Source organism: Scyliorhinus torazame, unplaced genomic scaffold (assembly GCF_047496885.1).
Source record: "Scyliorhinus torazame isolate Kashiwa2021f unplaced genomic scaffold, sScyTor2.1 scaffold_520, whole genome shotgun sequence".
NCBI lineage: Eukaryota > Metazoa > Chordata > Chondrichthyes > Carcharhiniformes > Scyliorhinidae > Scyliorhinus > Scyliorhinus torazame.
In genome coordinates, this window is record NW_027308247.1 from 54,299 (window position 1) to 69,336 (window position 15,038).

The 15,038-nt window shown below is 49.1% G+C and overlaps 1 protein-coding gene across 1 annotated transcript; it reads right to left on the reverse strand.

Moving 5' to 3' along the window:
* Positions 1-1,029: 1,029 nt before the first annotated feature.
* On the reverse strand, positions 1,030-12,703 carry LOC140406382 (lectin-like). Its single transcript, XM_072494470.1, has 5 exons — positions 12,578-12,703; positions 4,754-4,914; positions 2,908-3,048; positions 2,712-2,820; positions 1,030-1,236 (listed from the first exon to the last, which is right to left on the reverse strand). Exons 1-5 carry the CDS (start codon positions 12,630-12,632, stop codon positions 1,157-1,159), a joined length of 546 nt encoding a protein of 181 aa, XP_072350571.1. The 5' UTR covers positions 12,633-12,703; the 3' UTR covers positions 1,030-1,156.
* Positions 12,704-15,038: the final 2,335 nt, after the last annotated feature.

Genomic DNA, 15,038 nt, shown 5'->3' on the forward strand with positions numbered 1-15,038 from the left:
AGGATGTGGAGGCTTTAGAGAGGGTGCAGAAGAGATTTACCAGGATGTTGCCTGGTATGGAGGGCATTATCTATGAGGAGCAGTTGAAGAAACTTGATTTGTTCTCACTGGAACGACGAAGGTTGAGGGGCGACCTGATAGAGGTCTACAAAATTATGAGGGGCATAGACAGAGTGGATAGTCAGAGGCTTTTCCCCAGGGTAGAGGGGTCAATTACTAGGGGGCATAGGTTTAAGGTGAGAGGGGCAAGGTTTTGAGTAGATGTACGAGGCAAGTTTTTTTACACAGAGGGTAGTGGGTGCCTGGAACTCGCTACCGGAGGAGGTGGTGGAAGCAGGGACGATAGTGACATTTAAGGGGCATCTTGACAAATACATGAACAGGATGGGAATAGAGGGATACGGACCCACGAAGTGTAGAAGATTGTAGTTTAGTCGGGCAGATGGTCGGCACGGGCTTGGAGGACCGAAGGGCCTGTTCCTGTGCTGTACATTTCTTTGTTCTTTGTTTGTTGTTGACAGAGTGGATAGTCAGAGGCTTTTTCCCAGGGTAGAGGGGTCAATTACTTGGGGGCATTGGTTTAAGGTGCAAGGGGCAAGGTTAAGAGGAGATGTACGTGGCAGGTTTTTTTACACAGAGGGTAGTGGGTGCCTGGAACTCGCTGCCGGAGGAGGTGGTGGAATCAGGGGCACCTTGACAAATACATGAATAGGATGGGAATAGAGGGATACGGACCCAGGAAGTGTAAAAGATTTTAGATTAGACGGGCAGCATGGTCGGCACAGGCTTGGAGGGCCGAAGGGCCTGTTCCTGTGCTGTACGTTTCTTTGTTCTTTTGTTTGTTCTTACAACCACCTTCTCAAAGAGGGATCCATATGGACCTTGTCAGCAAATTTCCTATCACATGAATAAGTTAAAAAGTCATCCAAGTCTGTGCTGTCTGCTTCCCCATGGAGTATTGAGTGGAGAGGTGGTTAGGAAGCGACAGTGGGACAGGAAGGCTGCTATAAACTAGACTCACACAGCTCGTGATGCAATTCTATTTATTATTGATTCAGAGACTAAGTACAGTCACAGAGGCAGTGATTGTGTCTACAAACAAATCAAAACATTGAATCCACTCCTGGACAGGATCACGGAGCATCAGCAGATTCTTCTAGCAATAGGGCAGCTTGTAGGAGCAAATGGAAGGATATTTTACACCACAATTTTCATCATTCCAAACAAACTGATTCCCTGTAGAAAGAAAGGTTGAATTCAGTGAAGTGAGCAGCTATTGTTCTAATTAGTTGATTCTTTCTGTTTTGAGAGTGCCAATGATCTTCTCATTTTAACCATCTCTTAATCCCTGAGTAACCCGGGGGTGGGCACTATGTTCCTCTGCGCTGGGCCCCTGTAGGGCTCCGCCATGTTTCCTGGGGGCCGGCGCAGAGATAGCAACCCACACGCATGCGTGAACTCGCGCCGGCCGTGCTGGCGCCCGTTTCGGCAGCTGGAGCCGCATGAAGTGTTCCAGTGCCACACTGGCCCCCTGTGCAGCGCAGGATCGCTGCTCCTAGGGGCCAGATGACGTCATCGTAAAACGCTCTGCTGTTTACGACGGCGTCAACACTTAGCCCCAGGATCGGAGAATGCCGCCCAGTGTGTGAGTCACTGAAATCTGAAAACCTGGTAATCATGGAAGTTACAGTGCAGAAGTAGGCCATTCGGCCCATCGAGTCTGCACGGGCTCTTGGAAAGAGCACCCTACCCAAGGTCAACATCTCCACCCTATCCCCATAACCCAGTAACCCCACCCAACACTACGGGCAATATTGGACACGAAAGGCAATTTATCTTGGCCAATCCACCTAACCTGCACATCTTTGGACTGTGGGAGGAAACCGGAGCACCCGGAGGAAACCCACGCACACACGGGGAGGATGTGCAGACTCCGCACAGACAGTGACCCAAGCCGGAATCGAACCTGGGACCCTGGAGCTGTGAAGCAATTGTGCTATCCACAATGCTACCGTGCTGCCCGTGATATTTAGTGTGGGTTGGACAGTTCCCTGAGTGAAGATGCGGAGTTTACCCTGGGTGAGATTCTCCTGTGTGGGTGGACAGCACGGCCTCACCACCAGGGGTTAAACTGTCTCCTTCCCCATTGCACAAACTTCACACAATTGGAACATTCCCAATTAGAATTCAGCTTTCAAATATCTGTCTCGATTACATTATCTCCAATCTGGGAATTGAATCCTGTGGAAAGGTGGACGTCTGTTTGGTGCATTAGTAAAGTGAGGGCTGGATACAGGAAGGTTGAATCTTTTGCGTCGGAATGTTGTATAAACACAGAGTGGAGTCCTGCTCACCGGGAGCATGGCTGCATCCTGGGACATGTCAGGATCAGCTCAGTAAATGTGCAGTTATGAAGCTGCTCTTGGTCTAACCTCATCACTGCAGAACCCACAGTGACGCACAATTGAGCAGAAGGAGAAACTTTAGTGTCACTCCCAGTGAATGTTCCTTTATCCACAGCATGTGACCCATGTACTTTCCCCCAGGAAACAGTTTTACCTGGAAGGTGACTGTCAGAGGGGCAGGAAGTAGAGATCTGTCAAAGTCTAAAACTCAACCACATAGAGTCCACTTAGAATCTCATCCACTGATCTATTTGCCCGGAATTACTTTCCCCTAGGACACAGTCACAATTCACAACATCAACTTACTCCATCCAAAATGCGCACAGTCTTCATTTCCGAAATTATTATTGGGTTCACCCCGACTCCATTTAGTAAAATCTATTGAAGATCCATCAGTCCAAAGGAAAGTCCCCTCCTGTGGAAATGTAAAATTAAATTACATTTAAAAATGTAGAATTTGTTTACCATAAATAATAAGATGAATCACCTCAAGAAACGTTACCTTGAAGAAGTCATGTATACCAATCCAAGTTGGGACAACACTTCTTTGGGCTTCAGTCACCATCTTTCCAATGAAGGAATTCTGAGTCTCGAAGTGTATGGAGGCAAGATGGCTGCCTGGGCCCAGAGTTTGACAATGCAGCTTTAAATAGAAACAGACCAATTGTACCTTGTTATCTTTTTACATTGAACATATTCAATTGTTTTGCGAAATATGTTTAAGATTGAAACTTTGTTCTTTTACAGAATGTGAACAATAAAACTACAAACTCCTGCTAAATGTGCATGATCTCCTGATAGGGACTGATCCCAAACACCAGTGACTGGGACACTCACACTGATTACATGGAACCAATCGTATTGTGGCTTCAAATTACAATACCAGCAGCTTTTGTGTATCAGCTGATATTGAGCTGGGTTTGTGCTCGAACGAACGCTCTCTGGATTATTTGGTGTTTCTCCTGTTCTCGCCAATATTTATCCATACAACAGCTGTCAGAACAGACATTGACAGTCACTGCAGCCCATGGCATTGCAAAGTGACCACATTCACACTAACAGATTTATCATACTGACAGACCACTGCTCAGAGGTGTCTGTGGAGTTTCATTTAATTTAAATTACGATTCTATCTGGAGATCACGAGGCTCAATGGCAGCAACACAGGAATTTAACAAGTTGATGCTGAGGGAGGTGAAAGTTACACACTCAACGGCTTTGGTTCGAGCGCAAATGTGTAAATTGTGAGAGATTTAGGAATCCAAACTCAGAAATCACCGAAAGGCTTTGGACAGGCACAAGCAGCACGGTAGCATAGTGGTTAGCACTGTGGTTTCAGAGCGTCAGGGAATTGTGAATCCAAAGTAGAGAGATTTAGGAATCAAAATTCAGAAATCACCGATTTCAGCTGCCTTGGCCACAATCCCTGCAAAAACCCTCTCGGGAGATTTAACGGTCTCGTCGCGTCACCGAGTTGGGCGCGGCGAGGCCGTTAAACAACAAATGGTGGGAAAGTCCTTCAACTATATTATAATTTCATTGCATGTGATTCCCGACCTTTGAACCTCGTTATGTGACCAGTGGGGGGCAGGGAGACTTGGAAAACGAGATGTTGTCTGCGGGTTTCTGGATTTCTGACTCTCGCGATATTTTGCGTCAAGTTGCCGTTTGCCCTTGTGGTGAACACGGGGACAACATCGCAGCATCTGTTTCCCTCTGCTTCAAAACATTCTTCAAAATGACAATTTCTGATCAAGCTTTTGCTGAGCTGTAGGGTGTAACTGGGTGAAGCCTGTAAGATGCAAACTCCACTGATTTGTATCTGAATTTGAATCAAAATCCAACAACGTGGGCAAAAACCAAACCCCGATTTGCATATTGGAGTAAACATTGTCTGGTCTGAAGTGTGGGTGTGGAGTGAATAATGCTGATCTTTCAATGGACCTTGTTTCCTCTGATCTGAAGATCAGGATCCCAATCCTGTCCCCACTAACCTTCCACACCTTGTATTTTACAGCAAGTTGCACTGGATGGTGATCAGGATCAGGGAGCTGTGCTGATTGGATTTTCTTCTAATACAGAGACACTCAGACCAGTTCTAACACTCTCATCACTGTCCATGGATGAACCAATGATCTTCATTGTCTGCACTGTTCAATGTCACAGATCATTACCCTCAGTGTTAATGGAGAATCCAATGTAGATCATATTACCCAGGTGATGGAACACTGAGTCAATTCCAACTGTGCAGATATAAACAAGAAGATTCTTTCCTCCTGTGTTTGGTCAGGTTTAGAAACATTGAGGAACAAATACTTGAATAACTACCAAAGATTTCAGGGTCTTACCTCAGCATCTGCCCAAGTCTTTTTATCAGAAACAAATTTGTAGCAATGGCCAAAATAATACACGTCATCACCACAAAGTCCTTTCCCCGAGAGACCACGTTTCCCAAGGTCCTGCTCCACCTCTGCCTTTTTCTCCAATTCAACCGACGGAGGAGGTTTAGCTGCAAATTAAAACAAAACTGTAATAATCACAACATTCACAGTTCATTTCTCATTCATGGGGCTAGAAATTGATGAATACATGGTAGACAAGACCTGACTCACGAGTGGGATTTTTCACCTTATTGAATTAACCCATTACTCACAGACCATGTTTACATCAAAATATCGAGAAGTTACAGAACAGGAAGAGGATGTTTGCTCCAATTGGCCAATGCCTGTGTTTCTGTCCCTCAGGAGTCTCCTCCCACTCTGTTTACTTCCTCTCACCCGACCACCACATCACTTCATTCCCATCTTCCCCATGTGTTTATCTAGTTTCCCCTTAAGCGAATCCAGCAGCCTTTGTCCTTATCCTCACAGCAGCAAGAATGAGGATCAGTCTCCATGGGGCCTCCTTCTCTCCCTCCTCTTGCCTCCTGACAGACACACAGTCATCTTCCTACAATGTGCTTCACTATGAGGTGACTGTGATCTGGAGAGAGCCGTGTGGGTATTTCCCCTCCTCCCTTGTGTTGGAGGCTCTCAAACTCACACTTCAGCTCAATGACTCTGAGCTGCTGTGTCTCAGGCAAGAGACACTTCCTACAGGTGTAGTCATCTGGGACAGTCTGATTGTTCCCAAATTCCCATGTCCTATTAATGGATACACCCCCTGTGCTGCCAATTTAATCTTTATTTTTGTTAACAGTCATTGATTTCTCGAGCTAATAGAATCAGTTTACCTGCATCTCTCCAGCAGCTCCAACTCACCCTATTCCAAACGCTGGTCTTGTCCCCATTTCCATCTCATTCTTTGTCTGACTGACGTTCAAACAAGAAACTAGTTCTCTATCTTTCTTGTTTTAATGAACACAATACTCCAACAACTTTACCAGATCAATTCCCACCTGGGTCCTTCCAGATCTTCCTGTCTCTCTAACCCCATCCCTTCTTCTAATGCCAGCTCTGACGTGTATTCACTGTGCACTCTGACCTTCTCCTCTCTGATGTTAAATGTTTTGTGCTCAGCTAAGGACTCCGTTTTATCACTTTCTGTCCTCCCCTCAAATAATTTTGTGCTCGACACGAAGCTGAACTCTTCTTCCATCATCTTCACCTCTGCGCTCACCTCTTTGGACAGGAATCCTCCCCCTCGTTCATTGGATCCTTTCACCCGTCTCCACCATTCTCCCGCTACCTGGAACCATTCTTCTGACCTTGATCGTTTCATTGAGAACTGTTGCCATGACATCGGCCATCTTAACCACTCTGCTGCTCTCACCCACTCCAACACTTCTGAACTTTCTGCACTCAGTTCACACCCAACCCTGACTTTGTCGTCAAATCTGCCGACAAGGTTGGGGTTGTTGTTGTCTGGCGTACCGATCTCCACCTTGCAGAGGCTGAGTGCCAATTCTCAGACACTTCTTTCACCCTCCACCTGACCATGACCTCACCCCAAATATCAAACCATTATTTCCAGGCATCTGGAAATGCCTCATCGTGTCTGGGGATCTTCCCTCTACAGGGGCGGGATTCTCTGATCCCCCGTTGGGTTGTAGAATCACCCGGGGGACGGCGTGAATCCCGCCCCCGCTGGCCGCCGAATTCTCAGGCACTGGAAATTCGGCAGGGGTGGGAACAGCTCCACGTTGGTCGGCGGGCCATCCCCCCCCCCCCCCCCGGCAATTCTCCGGCCCATGATGGGCTGAATTCCCGCTGCTGTCATGCCAGTCCCGCCGGCGTGAATCAAACCACATACCTTAATGGCGGGGCTAGCGGCGCGGGCGGGCTCGGGGTCCTGAGGGGGTCGCGGGACGATCTGGCCTGGGGGTGCCCACACGGTTGCCTGACCCGCAATTGGGGCCCACCGATCCGCGGGCGGGCCAGTGCCGTGGAGGCACTCTTTTCCTTCCGCCTCGGCCATAGCCTACGCAATGGTCGACGTGGAAGTGACCCCCCCCCCCCCGCGCATGCGCGGGGATGACGTCAGCAGCCACTGACCTGAAGGTGAGGGCTTAGCCCCTAAAGGTGCGGCGAAATCCGCACCCTTGGGGCGGCCCGACGCCAGAGTGGTTCATGCCACTCCCTCCCGCCGGGACCCCCCGCCCCGCCGGGTAGATGAGAATCCCGGCCCAGACTCCAAATTCATGGGCACAATTCTCCCAACGGAAGACTAAGTGCCGACGCCGGAGTGAAAACCGGAGTGTTCACTCCGGCGTCGGAATCCGCTCCCAGCCCCCTATTCTCCCGCCCCGGGGGGCTAGGAGCGGCGTCGCGTCATTTACGCGTGTAGGGCCTTGGCGCCGCTTAAAAGCAGCGCTGCGTAAATGACGTGGCCGGCGCCACATAAATGACGTCACCCGTGCATCATGCGCGGGTTGGTCGGCGCCAACCTACGCATGCGCGGTTGCCGTCCTCCGAGGCCACCCCGCAAGAAGATGGCGGATGGATCTTGCGGGGCGGAGGAGGAAAGGAGGTCCTCCTTCAGAGAGGCCGGCCCGCCGATCGGTGGGCACCGATTGTGGGCCAGACCCCCCCCGGTACAGGTACCCCCCTCCCCCACTCCCCGCCCCCCACAGGCTGCCCCCCCAGCGTTCCCGCGCAGTTCCCGGCAGCAGCGACCAGGTGTGGACGGCGCCGGCGGGAACCCATCCTGTTGGGCCGGCCGCTCGGCCCATCCGGGCCGGAGAATCGCCCCTCGCCTGTTGCAAATGGCGAATGGCGATTCTCCCAGCGGCCAGCCGTGATTCTCGCCGCGCTGGTTTGGGGAGGCGTGGGAGAATCGCGTGCGGGTGTCGGGGCGGCCCATAGTCCCCAACCCTGCACAGCCCACTTCTACCTCCCTCCCAGAATTCACAACAGGATTGTCCTGGTAGAGCCATCGTACCAGCCTGGTCCTGCCCCACAGAGCCCATTTCCTCCTATCTTGCCTCCGTCCTCTCTCTCCTTCTCCAGTCTCTTCCCACCTACATTTACCATTCCTCTAATCCCAACCTCATTTTTATAATTTCCAATTCCTTGGCCCTAACTGTCTTCATGTCACCATGGACGTCCATTCCCTCTGCACTTCCATCCCTCACCAGGAGGTTTTGGGGGCTCTCCATTTCTTTCTAGAACGCAGGCCTGTCCAATCACCTTCCTCCACCTGGCTGAACTTGTTCTCTCATTGAATAATTTCTCCTTGAACTTGTCTCACTTCCTCCAAATAAAAGGTGTAGCTATGGGTACCTGCATGGGCCATGCCTTTTCCTTTGTGAGCTATGTGTTCCGGTCCTACTCTGTCCCCCCACACCCAGAGATCTCATTCCATTACAAAGGTGACTGTATCAGAGCCGTCTTAGCCTCTCGTCTGGACTTTGAAAGATTTATCAGTTTTGCTTCAAATTTCCACCCCTCTCTCACCTTTACATGATCTACCTCCCTTCATGGACACTTCCCTTCCCTCCCATGACTTTTGTGTCTCCATTCCTCGTGATAAGTGTCTACTAATAACCATTACAAGCCAACCAACTCCCACAGCTACCTCGACTACATTTCCTCACACCCTCACTCCATAAGGACTCCATCCGATTTTCCCAGTTTCCCTGCCTCCATTACAACTGTTCCAGTAATTCTACCTTTCAAAATGGTGCTTTTTCCTGAGCCAGCCGAGGTTTCCCACGATTGACAGGGCCCTCAACTGTGTCCGACCATGTACCGCACTTCTTAGCTCACCATTTCTCCTCCCTCCCATAACCATGATAGGCTTCTCCATGTTCTCACTTTTCACCCCAGCAGCCTCCGCGTTGAAAGGATCATCCTCCGCCATTTCTGTCAACTCCTGCATAGTGCCACCACCAAACACAATTTCCCCCTCATCTCTCCTGTCAGCATTCCACAGGGACCATCCACTTCGTGACACCCTCTTCCGCTCCTCTTTCAACCCAACACCTCATCCCTTCCCACATTACCGTGCTATGCAATTGCAGGGTGTGAACCACCTGCCACTTTACCTGCTCCCTCCTCTCTAATCAAGGCCACAGACGCCGCTTCCAGGTGAAGTCACAATTCACTTGCATCTGCCTCAAGTTAGTCGACTGCATTCACTGCTCACAATGTGGTCTCTCTACTTTGGGGAGACTAAACACAGGCTGGGTGATCCTTACGGAGGTGTAGCTATGGGTACCTGCATGGGCCATGCCTTTTCCTTTGTGAGCTATGTGTTCCGGTCCTACTCTGTCCCCCCACACCCAGAGATCCTTACGGATCACCGTTGCTCAATTCAGAAACATGACCTCCAAACATTTTCATTCACAATTTTGGTCTCAAGCTCACATTTCTGTCCTCGACCTGAGCTTGTTGCGCACATTGAAATTGGCTGGTATGATGTCGTGGGCATCACAGAGATGTGGCTGCAAGGGCATCAGGGCTGGGATCTAAATATCCAAGGATATATGTCCTATCGAAAGGACAGGCAGATGGGCAAAGAGGGCGGGGTTGCATGGTTAGTAAAAAATGAAGTTAAATCGATAGCAAGGAGCGATATCGGATCAGAAGACATAGAATCTCTGTGGGTAGAGTTGAGGAATCACAAAAGTAAAAAGACCCTGATGGGAGTTATGTACAGGCCCCCCAGCAGTAGGCAGGATGTGGTGCAGAAAATAAATCAGGAGATAGAAAAGGCATGTAAAGAAGGCAATAATACAATAATCATGGGGGACTTCAATATGCAGGTGGACTGGGAAAATCAGATTGGTAGTGGATCCCAACAAAAGGAATTTGTGGAATGTCTAAGAGATGTTTTTTTGCTTGTGACAGAGCCTAATTCTGGATTTGGTGATGTGGAATGAGGCAGACTTGATTAGGGAACCTAAGGTGAAGGAACCCTGAGGGAGCAGTGACCACAATATAATGGAATTTACCCTGCAGTTTGAGAGGGAGAAGCTGCAATCAGATGTAACGGTATTACTGTAAAATACGGGTAACCAGAAAGACATGAGGCCAGAGTTGATTGGAAAAGGAGCCTCGCAGGGAAGACAGTGGAACAGCAATGGCAGGGGCTTTTGGGGGTTATTCGGGAGGCACAATAGAAATTCATCCCAAGGACGTGGAAACATGCTAAGCGTAGGACAAGGCATCCATGGTTGATGAGGGAAGTCAAGGACAGCATAAAAGCTAAAGAAAAAGCATACAAAATGGCGAGAATTAGTGGGAAGTCAGAGGATTTGGAAGGCTTTAAAAGTGAGCAGAGGACAACTAAAAAAGCAATAAGGGGGGAGAAGATGAAGTATGAGTGCAAGCTAGCTAGTAATATAAAGGAAGATAGGAAGAGTTTTTTTTAATCTATAAAAGGCAAGAGAGAGGCAAAAATAGACACTGGACCACTGGAAAATGTGGCTGGAGAAGTAATAATAGGAAACAAAGAAATGGCAGATGAACTGAACAGTTACTTTGCATCAGTCTTCATGGTGGAAGACACCAGTGGGATGCCAGAGTTCCAGGAGAACCAGGGGGCAGAGGTGAGTGCAGTGACCATTACTAAGGAGAAGGTTCTGGGGAAACTGAAAGGTCTGAAGGTGGATAGGTCATCTGGACCAGATGGACTACACCCTGGGTTCAAAAAGATATAGCTCAGGAGATTGTGGAGGCATTGGTGATGATCTTTCAGGAATCACTGGAGGCAAGAAGGGTCCCAGAGAACTGGGAAAGTGGCTAATGTAACACCTCTGTTTAAGAAGGGAGGGAGGCAGAAGACGGGAAATTATAGGCCAATTAGCCTGACTTCGGTCATTGGTAAGATTTTTGAGTCCATTATTAAAGATGAGATTGCGGAGTACTTGGAAGTGCATGATAAAATAGGACTGAGTCAACATGGCTTCGTCAAGGGGAGGTCATGTCTGATAAATCTGTTAGAGTTCTTTGAAGAAGTAACAAGGAGGTTAGACAAAGGAAAACCAGTGGACGTGATTTATTTAGATTTCCAGAAGGCCTTTGACAAGGTGCCGCATAGGAAACTGTTAAGTAAGTTAAGAGCCCATGATGTTAAAGGTAAGATCCTGGTATGGATAGAGGATTGGCTGACTGGCAGAAGGCAGAGAGAGGGGATAGTTGCCAACGGCGACTAGTGGTGTACCTCAGGGGTCGGTGCTGGGATCACAACTTTTCACAATCTACATTAATGATCTGGAGGAAGGAACTGAAGGCACTGTTGCTAAGTTTGCAGATGTTACAAAGATTGGTAGAGGGGCAGGTAGTATTGAGGAAGCAGGCAGCCTGCAGAAGGACTTGGACAGGCTAGGAGAGTGGGCAAAGAAGTGGCAGATGGAATACAATGTGGAAAAGTGTGAGGTTATGCACTTTGGAAGGAAAAATGGAGGCATAGATTATTTTCTAAATGGGAAGATGCTTAGGACATCAGAAGCACAAAGGGACTTGGGAGTCCTTGTTCACGATTCTCTTCAGGTTAACGTGCAGGTTCAGTCGGCAGTTAGGAAGCAAATGCAATATTAGCATTCATGTCAAGAGGGCTAAAATACAAGACCAGGGATGTTCTTCTGAGGCTAGATAAGGCTCTGGTCAGACCCCATTTGGAGTAATGTGAGCAGTTTTGGGTCCCGTATCTGAGGAAAGATGTGATGGCCTTGGAAAGGGTCCAGAGGAAGTTCACAAGAATGATCCCTTGTGAATGAAGAGTTGTCGTATGAGGAACGGTTGAGGACTCTGGAGTCTGTACTCGTTGGAGTTCAGAAGAATGAGGGTGAATCTTATTGAAGCTTTCAGGATACTGTGTGGCCTGGATAGAGTGGACATGGAGAGGATGTTTCCACTTGTTGGAAAAACTAAAAGCGGAGGACACAATTTCAGACTAAAGGGACGATCATTTAAAACAGAGATGAGGAGGAATTTCTTCAGCCAGAGGGTGGTGAATCTGTGGAGCTTTTTGCCGCAGAAGGCTGTGGAGGCCAAATTACTGTGTGTCTTAAAAAAGGAATAGATAGGTTTTTGATCAATAAGGCGATCAGGGGTTATGGGGAGAAGGCAGGAGAATGGGGGATGAGAAAAATATCAGCCATAATTGAATGGCGGAACAGACTCGATAGGCCGAGTGGCCTAATTCTGCTCTAATGTCTTATGATCGTCTGGACCTGCTGCAATGTTCCAGTGAAGCCGAACACAAACTGGAGCGACAGCAGCTCATTTCCGATTGGAACTTCTGAATTTAACATTGAGTTCATTAACTTCAGACCATGATCTCTCTTCGCCGTTTTGAAATATTTATTTTTCTCCCCCCCCCACCCCCCCCCCCCCCCCCACCTCTGTTTACAGACCCAGTCCGTAACTTGCTCCTATGTTTTACTGTCAGAGACTGCTGACCCTTGTTTGGCTATTAACACATTCTGACCTGTATACCACTATTAACACCTGCTTTAGTCTTTAACGCTCATTACCACTCCCTTTGCCTCATGTCCATGACATCTTTGTGAAATCTCTCCTCAACACGCCTGCCTACACCTGGTCTTCTGTTTTGCTCCATCTACTCCACCCTCGTTCTTCAACATCACAACACCATCACATTTCTCCCTCTTTTCAGCTCTGAAGAAGTCAGGCGGACTCAAAATGTCCACTCTGATTCTCTCTCCACAGATGCTGCCAGACATGATGTGTTTATTTCCAACATTTTCTGTTTTCATTTCAGTTTACCTGCTACATCACTGGTGAATAATGCAGCCAACAGCAAGACTCCAAACAGCATCATGTTTGTAGTGAAGTTCCTTTCTTCAAATCTGAAATATAAAAAAGATTCAACATTAACATTAAGATTCCCAATTAAAAGATGGGAATTTGCAGCTCCCATTCCTACCTCTCTCTTTCCCAGCTGTCTGATGTGATGGGGTTTTAAGTGCAACTGTGAATATATAGAGCAGACCAAAGACTAATGGAATCTCAAAATCAAATCCAATTGGCTGGACCATTAATGATGTCAAAATAATTATTGAGTAATTAGTGGCTGAGAGCCAACAGGAGATGCTGGAAGATTTACAAATATTTACTGTGCCACACCTGAGATTGTGTAACGTGGCTCTGTAACTTCTCAGTGAGGAATGGAAGCTGCTGTTATTTCCTAAACCCATTAATCAGACTGTAAATTAACCAATTGAAGAAATTAGGATTTAACGATCAATGAGAACATTTAGAATTTTCTCATTATTATGAGACGAGGACCTCAAAATATAGAAATTATATCCTCAAAGCACGAGAATTTACATCAGATAATCCAATCCCTTTTGTAATAGATCTGAACCCCATCTATTCCCCCGTATCTCACCTTAATGGTAGATCTGCTTCACACACTGGCAGCAGTGAGAATGTAACCCATTTGTAAAGAATAGTACAGGAGACTCATGACAAAGATAAAAGCAGCTGAAGGAACAAGTTGTAGATGGACAGCAAACTGGCTTGAAAACAAAGAATAGGGGCTGGATCCTTCGTCAGCCGATGCTGAAATTCGGAAATGCGATTGGGCGGAGAATCGATTTCAACGCCAAATTTGCGGCGGCGCCGGTTTCATGCCAAAGCAAAATTCTCCGTCACCTCCACAGCGCCATCAGTATGTTGCGGAACGCATGTACAGTAGATACCGTTGGCATATCATTAGCGGCCCGACCCAGTATTTTCCAGGTCCTCCACGATTCCCCTCCTCTGGTTTGCCGAATTCCCAATTAGGCAGTTCACTTGTGCTTTTAAAAATCGTGAAACCAGCATCGTGGCTGATGAAAGACAGGGAGGAGGTAGAACACAGAGAGGCACCTCCATGGGCTGCTGAGCCGGACGCTCGCCTGGCTGGCTGGGGTGAGGAGGCCCTGCCAGAGACGAGGGGAGGGGGCGGTTGGGGGTGGGGGGGTTGGGGTGTAGGGTGGAGGTCTCGGGGGAATGGGCAGTGTGGCCGGGCTGACCCCCACGGTACTAGGTGGTGTCCAGGCATGGATTGCCATTGCCGCAACCTGCAAGGCAGCCATATTGCTGCACACCCACTGACCACCCACCTTGGCCCCTGTTTGTGCAGGGTGACACTGGCCTGCATCGAGGTGGCCTGCTGCATCCTCCACAACAGTGTGCAGCAGAGGGGCAATGGTCTCCCCGCCTGCAACCCCTTTCATGATGCACATCTGCCGCACCACAGTGTGCGCGCATTGGGTTGGCAGTAACACCGGGTATGGTCCATGGGATGGAGGATGATGACAACCCCGCTCTGCGATGAGCTCTGGTGCTCCACATCGTATGACAATGTAGCACTTTCCACCGTCTACCTGGGTGATCCCTGCTTGCGAGCTGCCCATTCCATCGCACAGTGCCGTTGAATCCCTGGGTGACGGTAGTGGGGACGGTCAGGGGGGAGGTTGGGGAGCCAGCCCACCCACAATGTCTGCCCATCCCCCCGCACCCATTCTCTGGCAAGCCCAGACCAGCCCACTCCTCACACCCATCTGACATAGCATCGAGGCAGGTTGTAACAGTGTTAATGCGTGCTTAATGTGCACAAAGATTTACAGAAACATGACTTAGCCCCTATAACTAAACTGTGCCCTGCACCCGTGCCATCTTAACAGGTGTCTAACTTTCTGACCTTTCGGGTCCTAACGCTACGTCTAGGTGGATCCGCAGGAGTGGAGGCGGCCTGCTGTCATTCCCACCCTGTGACCTGAGTCCCTGTTGGCAGATTTCTTCTGAGGCTGTTGCTCAGGTATCCCAGGTGGCATGGTGCCACCCTGTTCTCCCCACTTCCCCACCAGATGCACCAGGGACAGGAGAGGGGGAGTCCGATGCACTGTGGTGTTCTGGCATCTCCCCTGCAGAGTCACCAGCATGGCCCCCATCACCTCCTCCTCCCGCGGGCTGCCCGATGGCACCCGGGCTACTCCATGAGACGGGTGTGGGCGGAGCTAACCCCATGGCACCCCACCGCCTGGCGCTGCCAGTCCTGGAGGCATGCTCTGGTCCCGACCAGGATCTGCATGCTCGCGGCCTGGAGTGGACCATCACTGTCTGGGTCTGTGCCACATCACGCTGCGATTGTGCCACCACCTTCTGGCCTGTGTCACATGAGTCATTGACTGTGCCAGCTCCCTTTCAGACTGGGCCACCTCCCTCTGTGTCCGTGCCA

Excerpts from the sequence above, each read along its gene's own strand:
- LOC140406382 (XM_072494470.1), bottom strand. The coding sequence starts at position 12,632 with ATGATGCTGTTTGGAGTCTTGCTGTTGGCTGCATTATTCACCAGTGAT. Across the intron at positions 4,915-12,577 it reads ATTCACCAGTGATGTAGCAG|CTAAACCTCCTCCGTCGGTT; the intron begins GTAAACTGAAAT and ends TTTAATTTGCAG. Across the intron at positions 3,049-4,753 it reads AGACTTGGGCAGATGCTGAG|CTGCATTGTCAAACTCTGGG; the intron begins GTAAGACCCTGA and ends TTCTATTTAAAG.